We start from the raw sequence: 16,357 nt of genomic DNA, 5'->3' as shown, positions 1-16,357 counted from the left end.
TTTGATTTCTTCTACCCTCGAAACAACTTCTTGGTTTAGTTCTGCTCCTACTTTCTTTGGTTCAACATCTTCGCCTTCTTCCTCATAGGCAAAGTTTGTCCATAAGGCTTCTTCCTCCTGTATTTCCTAGACTTTTGTTTCAATGTCCAATGCACAGTACTTATCAACAATCAAAGGCCTAGCCTTTTGTTGTTCTTGATTACAACCAACCACCATGGCTTCTCTTTCTTGTTTCTAAACCTTCTGGTCTATTGACTTTATGTCTAATATCGAAAACTTAACCAAAGCCAAGGGTCTGGCTTCTTAGGTTTCATCCTCTTGCCTACAACCAGGTATCATTATCATCTTTGATGACAAATTTTTCATCAGTACTCTCTTACACTAAGTGCTTCAGGTGTGCTACTTCCTCATCAGCCGTCACTTCGGTTGAACCATCAGGTTTTCTTAATATACTGAGTGGTGTCACTTCCTCAATATACAACTTGGCCTCTGCAAAGTTAGCACAAACGATAAAGGGTTGAGGGTTTGCGTTGATCTCCTCTGTCTCTCAATTGCATAAGGCCATCATTAACTTCTGATGTAGAAAGGAAGGCACATTTATTGGTGTGTATCCAATCCCTGCCAAGTAAAGCCCTGCCAAGTAAAGCATTATACTTGGCATTACTATCTATAACAAAGAATGCCGTCATACAATCTCTAGTTCCCACACTCATGTTGATGGCAAGACACCCTGAGCCATTCTGTTTATCCCCAGCGAAGCCAGCAATGGATGTGCTTGTTGGGATTAATCTGGGATTTCTTTTTCCCAGTTTCTTCAAAGAGGAATTTGGAAGCAGGTTCACTGTGGCCCTATTATCCACCAACACCCTGTTCATTTGTATTCCATCAAAAAAAGCCTTGAACCAACATATGTATTCCACCAACACCCTGTTCATTTGTATTCCACCAACACCCTGTTCATTTGTATTCCTTCATCTGTAGTTTCCATTGGCGTCGCCACTTTAGACTCATCTTGAACCACACTAACCTGTGAATCTTCACTAGAAACTAGAATAGGGTCAATCTCCTGACCTTCTTGGTTTCCATCTCCAGCCTAGAACTCTTGTGACAATATATGTACTATGTTTACTGATACTGGAGGGAATGAGCCAAACTGAATTGGTGGATGCACATGTTGCTTTTCCAAACTAACTTGCTCAGTTACTTCGGAAGCATCTTCCATGCTGCACTCTGGTACTCCAGTACTAGTAACTTCCTTTGAATGTTCTACTCCTGCTGATTTTTCATCCAAAAAGGTCTATTCAGCCATGAAGGCTTCATACATCTCATTTTCAACCATTTCTTTACTTTGGCCCACTTCTACTTCTCCTTCTGTTTCAGTGTCGCTTTCCATCAAGGCCTTTTCAATGCTAAGGTAGATCTTTCCTTGGCTTTCAATTCAGCGTGAACCTTAGCCAACTGCTCCTTGTTGACAACTCTTTTGTTTTGAGGGGCTAATTTTGGACTTTCTTTTCCGTCTGTCTAGCCATTTGATTGGGCCAATGAAGAACTTTCTTTACTTTCCTTTAGATCCTTCTGATACTGAGTATACCTCCGCTGGATCTTTCTCCTCTGGGATCTGGAGATTACCGGAACCATATCTGGTTCCTTTATTTTTGGGTGTTTGAGTAATATTCAATTATTTGGAGCCACCAAGGGAGGTTTAATCATTCTACCATGGTCCCCAAAAACACTCCTCTGGGCAAGTATTTCCTTAGGCTTGTTCTGCATGACAAACCAATCTGGAACCTCAAGTACCTATGAACTCACTAGTTTAGTTGCTGAACTAGCTCTTTCTACCTTCGAGGCCAGCTTCGAGGCTGCTTGTGGAGGCCACTGCTTGGCCCTGATCCCCTATCTTAAGCCTAATTTAGGCCTTCTGTCAGGGTGGTTACATTGCATCTTGTTTGAGGCTGATCTTGGAGGCCAATCTTTGACTCTAATTCCATAACTTGAGCCCATTTCAGGCCTCCTCTCAGGATAATTTCCTTCCATCATATAGTAGTTGGGTGATCTGAACTCATGCAGAGGTCTCCTACCCTTGGGATGTACCTTAGCGGCTGATGGTCCAACCAAGGATGACTGTTGTTTGGGACCAGTTGGGTATGGCCTCTTGTTGTAGGTACTGGTTGGTTTAGGGTGTCTCTATACATCCTTGTAATACTATTTTCCATCAATTGGGAGACCTTTCAACCATTTGTAATTTAACCTGAATTTGGGACACGTCTTTTGCATGACAACTGCCTTTAGAGAGTCATCATCCAGTACCTCCTCACTAGAGTCTTTCTTTTGGTTCACAAAGCTCTATCCATCTGCTGGCGAACTTCTAATATCTTTTTTGGAAGCAGTCTGGCTGGCAACGTGCATCTACACATTAACCTCCTTTATTTCCTTCAAGGATAGGTTTTGGAAGTCAGGTACACCAACATTAGCTGTAGCTTCCCCAATCTCTGGGAATGGGTTAAAGTCAATCCCTATAGCTTTCTCTACTTTGGTTGGGAACTTTAAACTCCCTTTTTGAATCTGTTCTTGGATCATGTCTCCAAAAACAATACAAATTTTAGTTAAATACGATCAAGAATTGTGTCATTTACAATACATTTTCCTTTTAAGTTCTTCTGGGGAAGGAATTTTAACTTCCTTTGGTAACTTTAGGAAATTTTCTACAAGCAAATGATTAAAAATGTCATCTGCCTTTGATAAATCAAAAAAGTATTTCCTATGAAGGTTTTTCTTTTTAAACTGCTGGTCTATTATAGTGTCCTTATGAATTAATGCCTCACAGGTCATAGGCTCTTTCCCTACAATCTCTTCTACATCAATCTCGTAATTAGGGTCCCTATAATAGGTCTTATATGATGCATTACTTCGATCTTGTTCTTCCTCAAGTAATAATTTGTATCTAGACACTTTATAGGTTAATTCCACTATGTCTCGAAACTCAGTTGAGTCAAACTTCTTTTGAAGCTTAAACTCTAAACCATTTTGAGCCAATCTCAAAAATTCAGGCTCTGGTAGAATGACTCTACACTTGTTTCGTGCTCTTTTGAATCTGTCAATAAATTGAACAGTCTTCTCATCAGGCCTTTGACTCAACCTTGTCAAGTCTGCCATGGAAACTTTTGGCTCTGTTTGGAAGAATTGGGCATGAAATGCCTCCTCCATTTCCTACCAAGTTTGGATAGAGCCAGGTGTAAGGTTAATATAACATACAAAAGCTGTCCCATTTAAAGAATTTGGAAAAATTCTTAACTTCATATAATCATTATTGGTATATTCACCACATTGGGTTGTGAACCTAGGAATGTGTTCTACTGTTGACTGGTTTTTATTCCCATAAAAAAGAGCAAAGTCCGGTATTCTAAACCCCCTTGGGTATTCATGCACCCTATCTACCCATTCTGGGTATGGCTTCCTATACACAGGAGTTTGAACCCCCCGAGCCATAGGTCCACACATTTCTCTGACAATATCAGTGATTTGGTCCTTAGAACCATATTTTGTGCTTGTTGGACTACCATTGGAGGAACAAACACAGGATTTGGTGGAAACCCTTGTGCTTGAGGTCCTCTTGGTCCATAGGGAGGTATATTTGGGATTGGTTATTCCTGTGGTACTGGCTACTGTTGAGGGTATGGTTGATCTCTCTGAGCTTGTCCTATGAAAGGCCTTGCGAAAGGGGTTACAATAAAAGGAACATGTGTTATTTCTCTCCCAGTCGCAGGAAACCCTTCAAACCCCCTGGGTGTGAATTCAAACAGAGGATTAGTGAACCTCCTTGTGCCAGGTATGGCTTCGAACATGGAATTTGGAAACATTCTAATGCCATATTCTTGTGTTGGCCCAGATCCACCAATTTGTATGGCTTCGCTGCTAGGTAATGAGGCATTTTGATTTACCATAGGCCTCAAAAGAGGCTCATACCATGACTGAGGTATAAGTGATGGTCTTTCATAATTTTGATTACTAGTCTGACCATTAGTATGTCCATTACTTTGTATAAGCTGTTCATCTCTAGCCAATCTTTGTTGAGGAACATTTGAATTTTCCTCTATATGCCTTGCGTTAGTTGGTTGATGGGAATTCATTCGATTCATAAAGGATATTGCCCATCTTTCCATTGTGTTCATTAACTGTTGTTCCATGGTATCTACCGGGCCTTCCAACGGATTCATTGGCTGAGTAGATGGAACAGTGGATGGTCCAATTCCATGGCCTCGTCCAATATTTTGAACATATGGTGCATGTTCTGAATTACTGGTCTGTTCGACCATAGGTTCTGATGAGATAGGTATTTCTGTAGGTTGTGTTATCACATTATCCTCTGGATCGGGTACTTCTACCTTTCCTTTCACACCTTCTTCTAGGCGTTCATTTTCTCATTGTCTCCTACATCTAGCCATTTCAATTAGTCCCACTAGGCGTGCCAAAAATATATGTTGGCTTTTTTGGCTTTCAAAGGTTAATATTGTAATTCAAGGATCAATCAGTCCTTACAGAAAATTAATTGACAACCAATTATCAAACGATTGTTTTTTGATTCTCTCAGCCTCAATGAAGAGAACTTTTACTGGTGACTTGTTTAGGAGAATTTAGTAAATAACAATTAAGTGAAGAATAATTTCAGAATTTCATTAAGTAAAATGAAAAACTTACAATGATTTGACCTAGCCTCGTAGAGGTTTACAGCAACAGGCTATTTGAAACTACTCCTATGAATGAAGTGCAGTATAAGAATTTGAAGTACAAAAATGTAAAAAACTGTAAAAACTGGAAGGGAAAAAAAAGTAAATAAGTTTTTTGATCTGAGTTTGGATCCTTCATTCTAGGACTTTCTCTGCTATTTATACTTCTCAATGATAACCGTCAAAGTGGGTTTCTAATTGTCGAAATGTCCTTCCATGATTGCTGAACATGCTTTCTCACAATCAGTCCCACTACGCCAACTTTGCAGTTAGGCTTCCCTCATGATTTTGAATTTGAACTTTGTGAGTAACCGTTAGGCCATATCACCTTATATCTCTCGATTGTTCCAGTACTATGCAGATCCATTATTATCAATACGGGCTGACACGTGTTTGACTTTGATTGGCAACTTATATTAACTCCCTAAATTACCCTTTTCATACTACATGTTGAATTGTGATTGACTTTTACAAATTATACAGCCAATAACTACTAAAGATTAAAAATAACACAATATATTACAGATAATAATTTATAATTAATAAGATTTAAAATATATAAAATGAGAAATAAATAAATTTACTATAAACCACCGTCTTGCTCTCTTGTATTTTCTTTGTTTCTACAACCCAATAATAAATCTAAAATCATTGCATAAACACACCAACAATCAAAAAATTAAAAAAAAAAGAAAAAAAAAAAGAAAAAAGAGAGGAATTGGTTTGCAAAAATTGGCTTTGGTGAACTTCGATCGTGTTGGTGGACTTAGATTGACGTTTGTAATGGCAAGAGATTGATGGGTTTGTAGAAAACAATACAAGGGGATCACAAAAGAGAAATGAAAGGTGTTCATAATGAAAAAATAGAATGAGGTTAGTAGTGGATGTAGGTCAAACTTGAGTTCAAACTTTGAGGAAATGAAAAATAGGGTTGGACCACTTGGTGGTAGCGGATGGTGGACGAAAATCAGTAGCAATAGAGCTTGATTATTTCTATTATTTGTGTGTCTGTGTGTGAGTGTGTGAGAGAGAGAGGTTAGGGATGGCAATTTTTCCTTGCCTTACTTTGTCTTACATCTCCCACTTTACCCCAAACGAGTTTTTTCCTCTCTAATAAAGAATAGGGCAAGGACGAACTTTGCTCCCCTACTCCATGATACCTTGCACCTACCTTGATTATATTTATTAAAAATATTTTTATACATAATATGCATGTAATTTAATATTTTTAATATTATAAGATTAATACATTAAAAGCCATACTCCATATTTCCTTTCCCTGACAAAAATGCTATGCTTAACACAAATTTATGTCAATTAAAAATGTAGAGTATGGAGTCACTATCGTTTTCAAGTATAGCTTGTGTGTTATGTTAAGCACACGCAAAGGAACAGATGGGTACAATTTATTGTCCATCCCAAGCTAATATAGCTCTCACGTACCCTTGAAGATGTGTTGCACATCAGGAATAAACGAATGAGAACTTAAAGTTACAATAAGGTAATTTCTTACTCTATTCATAGGAAGGAATAGCAAGATTGGAACTGATTGCACTCACGTGAAATCTAAATTACGGACTATATGTACATGGGAAAAAAAAGGTCTAGAAGGTAATGATTTGTGGTGGTAGAGGGAAAATGAAGTAGTACAAGCATCAATGGAAATAGTAAAAGTGTCAATTTGTGGTGGTAGTTATGGAAAAAGAATGAAAAAGAACAAAAATGGGACTCAAAGGGCGTGGTATGAGAAATAAATAGATTTTGTAATTAAGAAAGTGGACGGAGCTCTATAGGCATTTTAGTCATTAACTTATATGATCTTAGTATAAGGTCATTTTAAACATTAACAATGTTTATGTTGTCATGTGTAAGTCACATACCAAATTTCTATCGATTCATGTAACAAATTGTTAACAAATAATTTACAATGATAAAAATTGATAATTTAAGAGAATAAAGAGGGCTTTTGGCCTTAAGGTATGGAATTTGGGGATGCTGCTGCGCCGGGTGCGTAGCAGCATCTGCTGTGCTGCGAAATAAGCTCATTTCGGAGCCCATTTTGATAATCCGAACCGTTCACATTTTAGAATAAATCAAGTAAAACATGCCTACAAAAAATCAAGTTAATCGGATATCGTTTACCCATTCATTCACTTACATTTGTATTCATTTTAATACTTTAAATCACAATTATTATTTATTTTTGTAGATACAAATGTGAGAGGATGAATGAGTAAACGATATCCGATTAACTTGATTTTTTTCAGGCATGTTCTACTTGATGTATTCTAAAATGTGAACGCTTCGAATTATCAAAATGAGCTCCAAAATGGGCCCATTGCGCTGCACAACAGATGCTGTTGCGCACCCCGCGCAGCAGCATCCCCAATCCCTAAGATATGAGGTTGTGAGTTCAAATCATATAGAAATGAATTCGATATTCTTCATTAACTGTTGGATTATAGCAACAATGTTACAGATCTTTAAAAAACATAATTCTCACAATCCTCACTTACTTGTGATTGGTTTAAGAAATAACAAAATATATATATATATATATATAATTGATCCACATTATTTTAGAGTAATGAGATCTCTACCTTTAGGGTCCCTATTTTTTAAAAGTAATAATGAGGGGTTGTTGAAAGGATTAAAGTGTAATTTTGTTATAGACAAACATTGGGGGGTGGGGTGCCTAAAAGCTTGCCCATGATTGACACCCGTTAGTGTCTACGTCATCATTGCTGAACGTCGCATTTGCTCTAGACGCAAAGGCTAGCGTCAGTCAATTTTATAGAATTGATATAAAAATTTGGTTAAGAAATTATCAATTATTTTATAACATATTTTTTTTATTTCAATAAATTTTATTATTTAGATATTTAATTCATTAAATTTTAATTATTTTATAAATAATTTAATTTAATATAAATCATATATAAGATAAATCATTTAGTTAAACTCCATCATTTATGCTGTGTTTGGTTGGAGTTTTTGAGGTGAGATTTGGAAAAGGAATGAGAAATGTAATCCTATTTATGTTTGGTTATAATAAAAAATATATGGGAAAAGAAAGGGGGTGAGAAATAAATAAAGAAATAGGATACCTTTTAGCACATCAATTCTATTTTATAACCAACACAACTAAATATAGTTGGGATTTGGAATTCTATTAATTCTTTCTCCTTTTCCTTTCATTTCCATTTCCCTTTCCATTTTTCTTCCCAAATCCCCCAACCAAACACAGCGTTAAGCTAAATGCATTCTACAAACACAACACATATCTAAGGTGTTCTTTTCTTGGACATATTTAGGATAAATTATTTAGGAATAATTTGAGATGTTTTAAATAAGTATATTTTTTAATTTTTTATAAAAAAATGTATAAAAAAATAAAGAAAGTGGGTAGAAAAGTAAAGAAGAGATTATTATAGATATTAATTGATGTGACTCAAATAAGTGTATGTATGCAAAAAAAATTGTATTTTTTTAGTGCATGCCAAACATTTATTTAGTTTCAGCTCTATCAAACTAGTTATTAAGTTAGTTATTTTAATTTTGATGGATTTGACTCAATAAATATAATGAGTGGTTTGAACTAACCAAATATTAAAAAAATTACTTTTGATATTTTTGAAATTAGTTGTGTAGAGTTTATATATATATATATATATATATAATTACAAATCAGTGATGTTCTATCAAAATATTTATAAATTCATGAAAAATTTTATAATTTTAATTGTCAAAGTTGGTAAGATTGATTTGAATTTTTTTTTGGAAACATACACTGAAATGCAAATTCTCTACAATAATAATAATAATAATAATAATAATAATAAGAAGAAGAAGAAGAAGAAGAAGAAGAAGAAGTTTGGTTTTGGTTTTTAGAAAATACTTTTCAGAAAATTATATATATTTTTATTTATTTTCAATGATTTTTTTAATATTTTAAGTAATTTTTTTAATTTTTAGACACACTTAACATAAATACAATTAAAAAGTATAATATTTGTGAAAAAAATCTTTAAAAAAATTCATAAAATACCAAAAATATAAAAAATAATTAAACTCAGTATATTTTTTGTATTTTTGTATATTTATTAAAATTTTAAAATATTTTACTATTTAGATACATCTAAGTAAGGTGCATCTTAAAAAGAAAAAAAAATTGCTAAAAATTTTAAAATTATTCACTAAAAAAAATAAGAAAAACAAAAAATCAATTTTGAGAAAACTGAAATCAAACAAATAGTAATAATAACAAAAATAAAGTTTAAATAGCATGACAAAATGATAGAGAGTTTGTTGGGAGTGTACTAGAATGTATATAAATAGAAAAATAACTTTTAAACTAAAATATAACAAAAATTTAACTAGTTTGATGAGAAAACTTAAAGATTAAAAAAATAATAATAACAATAAGTTAATAGATAAAGTACAATTAATCCTAATTTGTATAATGTAACCAATTTTATTAGGGGAGACTTATTTATAAGTCATTTTTCAGACGCTTATGGTAGGCTAAGTCTTGTGTAATTTTTTATAAAGTCTCAAGTTCTATTTAGATAGGAATGTATTCCACAAGATCCTATATAAACGTAACTTGTCGTGGCACTTACATAAACGTGACGTAACGTGACACCTATATAAACGTAACGTAACGTGACACCTACATAAACGTAACGTAATGTGTCACGTTATGTTTCGCAAACTTAATGAGTTTTTATTTTTTAAAATTGAATGTAAAAATGTTGCTGGTTTATGTAGGTGTCACGTTACGTTATGTTTATGTAAATATGATCTATGGCAAGGAAATTAAATGTTACCATAAATCATATGTGTCACGTTACGTTTATGTAGATGTCACGTTACGTTACGTTTATATAGATATGATCTATGGTAACTTGCAATTTACGTGTCACGTTACGTTTATGTAGATGTCACGTTACGTATATGTGTCACGTTACGTTTATGTAGGTGTCACGTTTATATAGATATTATCTATGGTAACATTCAATATCGTATATATGGTTTTACTATTATTTATGATATTAACAATTAATATTGAGGGTAAATGTGTCAATAAATTTCCCACAAGACTTATGGGAACATAAATTTTTTAGTAGGATCATATGTAGCATAAGTCTCCTAATAGGACTTATAAATTATAATTTTTCGTTTTATTATTTTATTATTTACTATTATTTTTTTAAGTGCATTCGGACTGAGGAGCTGTAAGATGGGGTAGTAATGGGCTGCATTTGGGCCGATCAACTGCCAGAACATGCATGACTCGTTGAGGACACGATTACCAACAACTAGGCCCAAAATAGCAATGCTTCGACTTCGAACTCCAACGAAACCCCTTTCCGCCCTTCGCCGTCGCCGTCGCCTGCGCCGCCGCCGCGGCGTCGCGTCGTCCTTGCTGGAGTCTCTCAAATCAATGGTAAAGGAACAGGTTTAGGGTTTGTTTAAGAGGCGAATTGAACGAGGGATCACTATTATTGTTTGGCTACAATCGGGTAATTTTCGATTCGATAGCTACTTTTTTGTTTAATCAATTTCCTGACTGAATCGTGATTGGTTTACTACTGTTATTAGGTCATTGATTAGTCTATGCATCTACGATTGACATTCATGCCTTTTTCTTTCTTTCCTATTTGTGTTCGTAAATGGCTTCTCAATTGACCTTGTAGCTTCCAAATGATTGTTCTCTTGGCTCTAATAGATTGATTCTTACATTATTACTTTACAACTTTGTTTTAAAGATGATTTTTTTAACATGCTAAACTTTGATCCCAATTTTTTATTTTTATTTTTTATTTATAATTAAATACAGTTGATCACAGGTTCAATGCTTTTGTCTCGGAGATCACTATTTTTTTTATTTTTTATTTTTCTTTCTTTCTCTGGCTTTGATTTCCCAATCATTATTATTTTTGTTGTGTGTAATGCAATTGACTCCTTACTTGTTCCACATTATTAGAAAAATTTCTCAAGTTTCTAAGACCAAATTGTGTTCTGATCTTCAACTTGGTAGGACCAAAAGAATACAACCAAACCCAGAAAGGGAAAAAAAAAAAAAAAATGATTAGGAATCCCTTTGGTTGTGATAACAGCATCCTCTTCTGAAACTCTTCTAAACTCCCACTTTTGAGTCTTATACAAGCTGTGCCTCTTATCCTGGTCCTCCTTCATGTGACTTTAAAAACCAGATCAACACCATATGACTGTTTTTTCCTGCTACTTAGGTTGTGTTTGGTTGGAAGATTTGATGAGAGAAATGGAAAGGGAAAAGGAAATGCAATCCCACTCTTTGTCTTTTGGGTTCATTTATGTTCTTTCTTTTCTCCATTTCACAACTCAACCAAACATAGCTTGGAATTCAAATCCCATCAATTCTTTCTCCTTTTCTTTCTATTTCTCTTTCCCTTTCAATTTCCCTCATCAAATTCTCCAAACAAGCACAGCCTTATTCTTATTCAAAAAAGCCGCCATTTGCATATATGCTGTCTTAACTGCTTCCAGGGCCATGTTTTTATTATTTCAATCTCTCTCATAGTCTCTCTCTCTCATGCTGTTTTAGTTAGTTTATTTGTATAAGAGTCTCTTTTTCCTTTCTTAAATGAGTGCATAGTGCATTGCTGTCAATGGGGTTCATTGGATTAATTTGCCGTTGTTTCCAATAGAGAAGGTTCATGATGATTTCCATGATATTGGAAGTTGGCTAGAAAGGTTAACTGTTGTGGTTTTGAACAAAGATGGTTTATGATGATTTCCATGATACATATGGCCCTTTTATTAACCATATTCTTAGAAGCAATATGGACATAGCTCACTATGTTGATGGCGTTCATGCCCATTGTGTTCTAATTTCATAAATTCTCTTGTTCATTTATCATTAATTTGTTACTGCCTGCACATGCTTTACCTTGTGCCAAAAATGAACTTGTTTCTTTAGGCTGAGTTTGGTTATGATGAAAGTAGTGGAAAGTGAGGTAAATGAAAAAAATAAAAAATCTCCAAGTTTGTTTAATATGAAAGTGGTGGAAGTTATAAGAAAATTATTTTTCCTGTATAACTCATATTAGCATGGTAACTAAGCTTATGTTTCTTGCAAAAAACACAAGAAAATACAAGAAAGTTTAAATTTGTCTATAAAGGTGGTTACTTATAATTAGAATTTCTAATTTCTCTCTCTTTCCTTGCAAATTTTTTTATCCCAATCAAATGTGTGAGAAATTTTCACTTCACTCTCTATCACTTTCACTTTCCATCATTTATTTCTTTTTAATCAAATACTTAGTGATAGCCACAATACATGTGTCATTCTCTAATCTATAGGCTGTATCTCAGGAGGTGAAGAAGTATCATGGTGGGATTCAAAAATAGGTACATGGTAATGGAGATTTTTTTGGATCCGAATAGAGATCTTGTGGCAGATGATCCCATTATAATTACCCAATTTAATGTATCAAAAGCAATCAAGGCTAGCCTTCTTGAAAATTTTGGGGAGTGTGGTCTGGCTTCATCACTTGGATCATTCCAAGGTGAGTGCATGTTGTCAGTAGTTTATTTGTTTATCTGTTATGTAATAAACTTGCTTTTCAACTTTTAATTTCCTTTCATAATCTTTGAAAATGTGATTTTGGATAGTCAAGTACGTGAATCCCATTACAAAACTATGCATCATCAGAGCCTCAAGGGAGGAGTACCAAAAGGTTTGGTCTGCAATAACCATGGTTAGGAGTATAGGAAAATGCCCAGTGCTATTCAACTTGTTGGATCTTAGTGGTAAGTGAAATTTCGGTGGAACTGAATTCTTTAGTGACTTGCACAATGTTTCATTAATCATGTTAAAGATGATATTGATGCCTAATCTAGACCTTCTGGATGTATTCTCTGGAAAAGTGACAATTTAGCTGATTAACATGGTTCACTTTCTGAGAAATTTGGATTCATGGCTTTCAAATTGTTGAATTTAGAGAGGAATTTGGAAAGGGAAAGGGAAAGGGAAAGGGAAACGGTGTGTGATACGTAGGTGAAATGTAGTTATATTTCATTCACATTTCACCTACCTTTTCCCTTCTCCTTCCCCTTTCCCTTTCCAAATTCCTCCCCAAACCTATGAACCAAACACAACGTTAGGGAACTTACAATTTTTATTCTAATCAATATGGTAGATTTGTTTGGTATCATACTGTAACTGGTACCAAGGGTGGAACTAGGATTTTATCCTGGGGGTGCTGCCACAGCGAAGGCAAAAAGAGAGACTATGATTAACCCTGATCTGCGGTGATGACAGGTTTCTTCGAGCTTCAATTTGAGAGAGAGAGAGAGAGAGAGAGAGAGAGATCTAGTTCAGAACTGGCTAGTGTGTGTGACATTGAATTTGAATCAAATAAAGATTATATATTGGTTTGGTGTGTCACACACACCAAATAAATCATATACCTACACAAGATCAATGGTCCATGTACAATTTAAAAAAGAATCAAATAAATATACTAACAAATTTCACCAGGCACACGTTAATAACAGTGGGGTTATAGTTTCTTTTAAAAGATTAGTAGTTGTCTGTATACTAAAATAGGGAGTCCTTATGTTTGGTGTATAGAAAATATACTATACCTAGTTTTTGTGTTTTAATCAAGGCTAGGGGATGCCATGGCACCCATTACTATACAACTAGTTTCGCCATTGCTGGTACCTAAAAACTTAAAAATTATTTTGATCATTTTACAGCTCTGTGGACTCCAAACTGAAAATAGTCTGATAAACTTGACACACTTTGTTAGAAATATGGAAAGGAAAAAAATGTATAAGAAATGAAGTATAACCTTCCCTTAATTGTTTGTTTGGAAGTTATTATGCAGGACTTAAAATAGCATCTCATTGGCATCAAAATGATTCCATCTCATCCAATAATGCATACTCTTCTCTGATTGTATATTCTGCTGCAGGAAATTATTATCATTAGTAATTTGAAATCCAATTTCTTTCTATATTAGTAAGTATCAAGGCTTGCAAAAATGCAGCTTTGAAGTGTGATGAATTAAAATTTGAGCAATACAAGCTTGTGGTGGGAGCTAGCTTCACAGCTAAAGTCAACCAGGACATGCAGAATTGTCTCGAGAAGATTAGAACTTTGGAACACTGAATGCATGCATCGGTAACGGCTCACTTTTCAGTTTGTATAAAATTAAGAATTTCAGGTGAAGAACGTTATCATTGTTTACTTTATATGACTCATTTTTTAGTGGTTCATGTCTTCTGAAACACTGTTTGTTTTGCATTTTTTTTATTGCATTTATGTCTTTTATATCTGTATCAAGTAGTATCGTCTATTTCTCTAGTAAGTACGACCTTCTGATTTCAAATTTGATGCTCACTTTCACCTCACAGATTATCCAATTGGTGTTTTGTAGCCATCATTTTTGTTTAAGCTGAAAGAGGTTATTGTGAGTATTGACTCACAACCCTGTCTGGGTGGATGTTACATCAAGAAAATCTGGAAAACAGTAGTTCATTGTGCTGTGGTCCTATATTGTCCAACAATGAAGCATGAGTTGAACTGAAGTCATATACATATATATTTGGTCGACAACGAAAAGGCATTTTATTAAAAGAAAAAAATGTACAAGAGGACAAAGAGTCCACCAAAAGAAATAAAAACAGGAACAAAGGAAATCAATTTCTCAAACTACACATCACACACAAACTGCCCTCCAATCTCTAGAGATCATAAAAAGAGAAAAGAAGAAAGGAGTCCCTTTAAATGAAGAAGAAGTGGACGCCTAAAAAGATGCCAAACAACAAACTCTATCCCATGATGACTTAATATCCTTGAACATATCCTAAAGAATCCTAGCATTCTGTTCCAACTACAGGACCCAAAAAAGTGATTAAGTCACACAATTCCATAAAGCTTATGCTTTCTTGTTGCAACGAAATCCCAAAAATCAATCGCAAGCATTTGAGCACATAGAGCTTGAACCTCCCAACAAATATTTGCCAACTAAAAGACCAAAACCAAAGGACATTGCAAGCATAAATGTTCCAAAGGTTCCTCATTCCTCTTACACATACATGACGCTCCAAAGATTGCGATTAGGTTTTCTTTTTTAGAGTGTCATTAGTCATGATGATACTTCTATAGGCCAAAGTCCACATGAAATCTTGACTTCAAGAGGTACAACCACTTTCCAAATTCTTCAAGAGGTACAACCACTTTCCAAATTCTTGTAAAATGAAAGACGAAATCCGATGGAATTGTTGATAATTTTGTCAAAAAGGATTCACATGAAGAGATAACCAGAGAATTAAGAGACCACATTCTTTTGTTATTGACATTGGTCTCAAGGAAAAATCATCAAGCATCCAACAAAAGACATCTACTCAATAGTCTCCCGGTCATTGGGATTTCTAAAGAAAATGAAATTTGAAGATCTCAAAGTCAACTACGAATGAGTTATAGATGAATGAAAAGATAATGGGCGCAAGCTAACCGATACAAATGTGGAAACAACTCATCAAACGAAGAGTCACCTACCCAAAAGCCAAAGTGAGTTGTTCTACAGAGCCCAAATAATCTACCAAACCTTTCACATGGGTGTGAGACCTACACACATGTGGATTTGTGTGGCTCCCACCATGTGAGAGGTTTGGTAAAAAATTTGGTAAATTATTTGGGATACATAGCATTTTCCAAAGCTAAAGTAATATCATAATAAAGAAGAATGTGCAAAACTTTCAGAAAAGTGCTCTCCCTTTTGTAGAATTTTTTAATGTTTTTTTTTTTAATTTTTTTATTTTGTAAATAAATGTATTATCATTTAAGAACTCTGTTAGTTTCCCGGCTGGCGACTACTTTGGTCATAATTGAAACTCAATAGCACATCACAACTAGATTACACGGGTTCTTTGGTTTTTAGGAGATACTTGTGTTGACATGACACTGGTATGATTGTGTGATACGGTCGGAACACGACACTTTGCATATGGATATGGCATAACCCTAAATGTAGAAGAGAAAGAGAAGAGAGCAAGAGAACCTAGTTGCTCAAAGGGTGAAGACATCAATCTCTTCTTCTCTCTCTCTTAATCTCCTTTTTAATTTCGACGTGTCTTGTCTCCGCTTATTCTCATTCTCTCTCTCTCGATCTAACAAATAATAAATAAAGTAAATAAAAAAACCTAAGAAAATCATCTATTTTATATATAATAACAAATAAAATAAATCATCTATTTTTTTAAAAAAATAAAAAATAAAATCATATATATAATAAAAAAAATCTAATAAAATTTATAAAATAAATCATCTAATTTTTTTTTTAATATTTCTTCCAACATAATTTGTTATTCCTTATTTTGTTACACTTTTATTTATTTATAATATATATATATATATATGTATAGATGTCAATTAAAAATAAAATATATATATAGATAAATTAAAAATATTATTTTTCAGAAATCATTAGGTGTGGTACTTTTGGTTTGACAAGAAATTATAATAGAACCGTCATGTTATCAAAAAAAAAAAATACATAATATTTATCAGAAAAATACATAATATATTTTTGACACATTCATATATAGCTGTATCCACGTACACATATCTAATTTTT

At 34.0% G+C, this 16,357-nt stretch overlaps 1 protein-coding gene across 6 annotated transcripts; it reads left to right on the top strand.

The window, feature by feature from the left end:
- Positions 1–9,941: 9,941 nt before the first annotated feature.
- Positions 9,942–14,006, top strand: LOC114313860 (putative ribonuclease P/MRP protein subunit POP5). 6 transcript variants are annotated; one of them, XM_082885459.1, is made up of 4 exons: positions 9,942–10,249; positions 12,084–12,277; positions 12,384–12,521; positions 13,739–14,006. In XM_082885459.1, exons 2-4 carry the CDS (start codon positions 12,100–12,102, stop codon positions 13,885–13,887), a joined length of 465 nt encoding a protein of 154 aa, XP_082741585.1. In that variant the 5' UTR covers positions 9,942–10,249; positions 12,084–12,099; the 3' UTR covers positions 13,888–14,006. The 6 variants fall into 6 exon arrangements, with proteins under 6 accessions (XP_082741585.1, XP_082741593.1, XP_082741594.1 ...); XM_082885467.1 differs by having other exon boundaries at positions 9,991–10,249; positions 13,766–14,006; XM_082885468.1 differs by having other exon boundaries at positions 9,991–10,249; positions 12,072–12,277; positions 13,766–14,006.
- The last annotated feature ends 2,351 nt before the right edge of the window (positions 14,007–16,357 follow it).

This window comes from Camellia sinensis, chromosome 1, assembly GCF_055761805.1.
Source record: "Camellia sinensis isolate YWXY chromosome 1, ASM5576180v1, whole genome shotgun sequence".
Lineage (NCBI taxonomy): Eukaryota > Viridiplantae > Streptophyta > Magnoliopsida > Ericales > Theaceae > Camellia > Camellia sinensis.
This window is presented reverse-complemented; position numbering and strand designations above follow the sequence as displayed.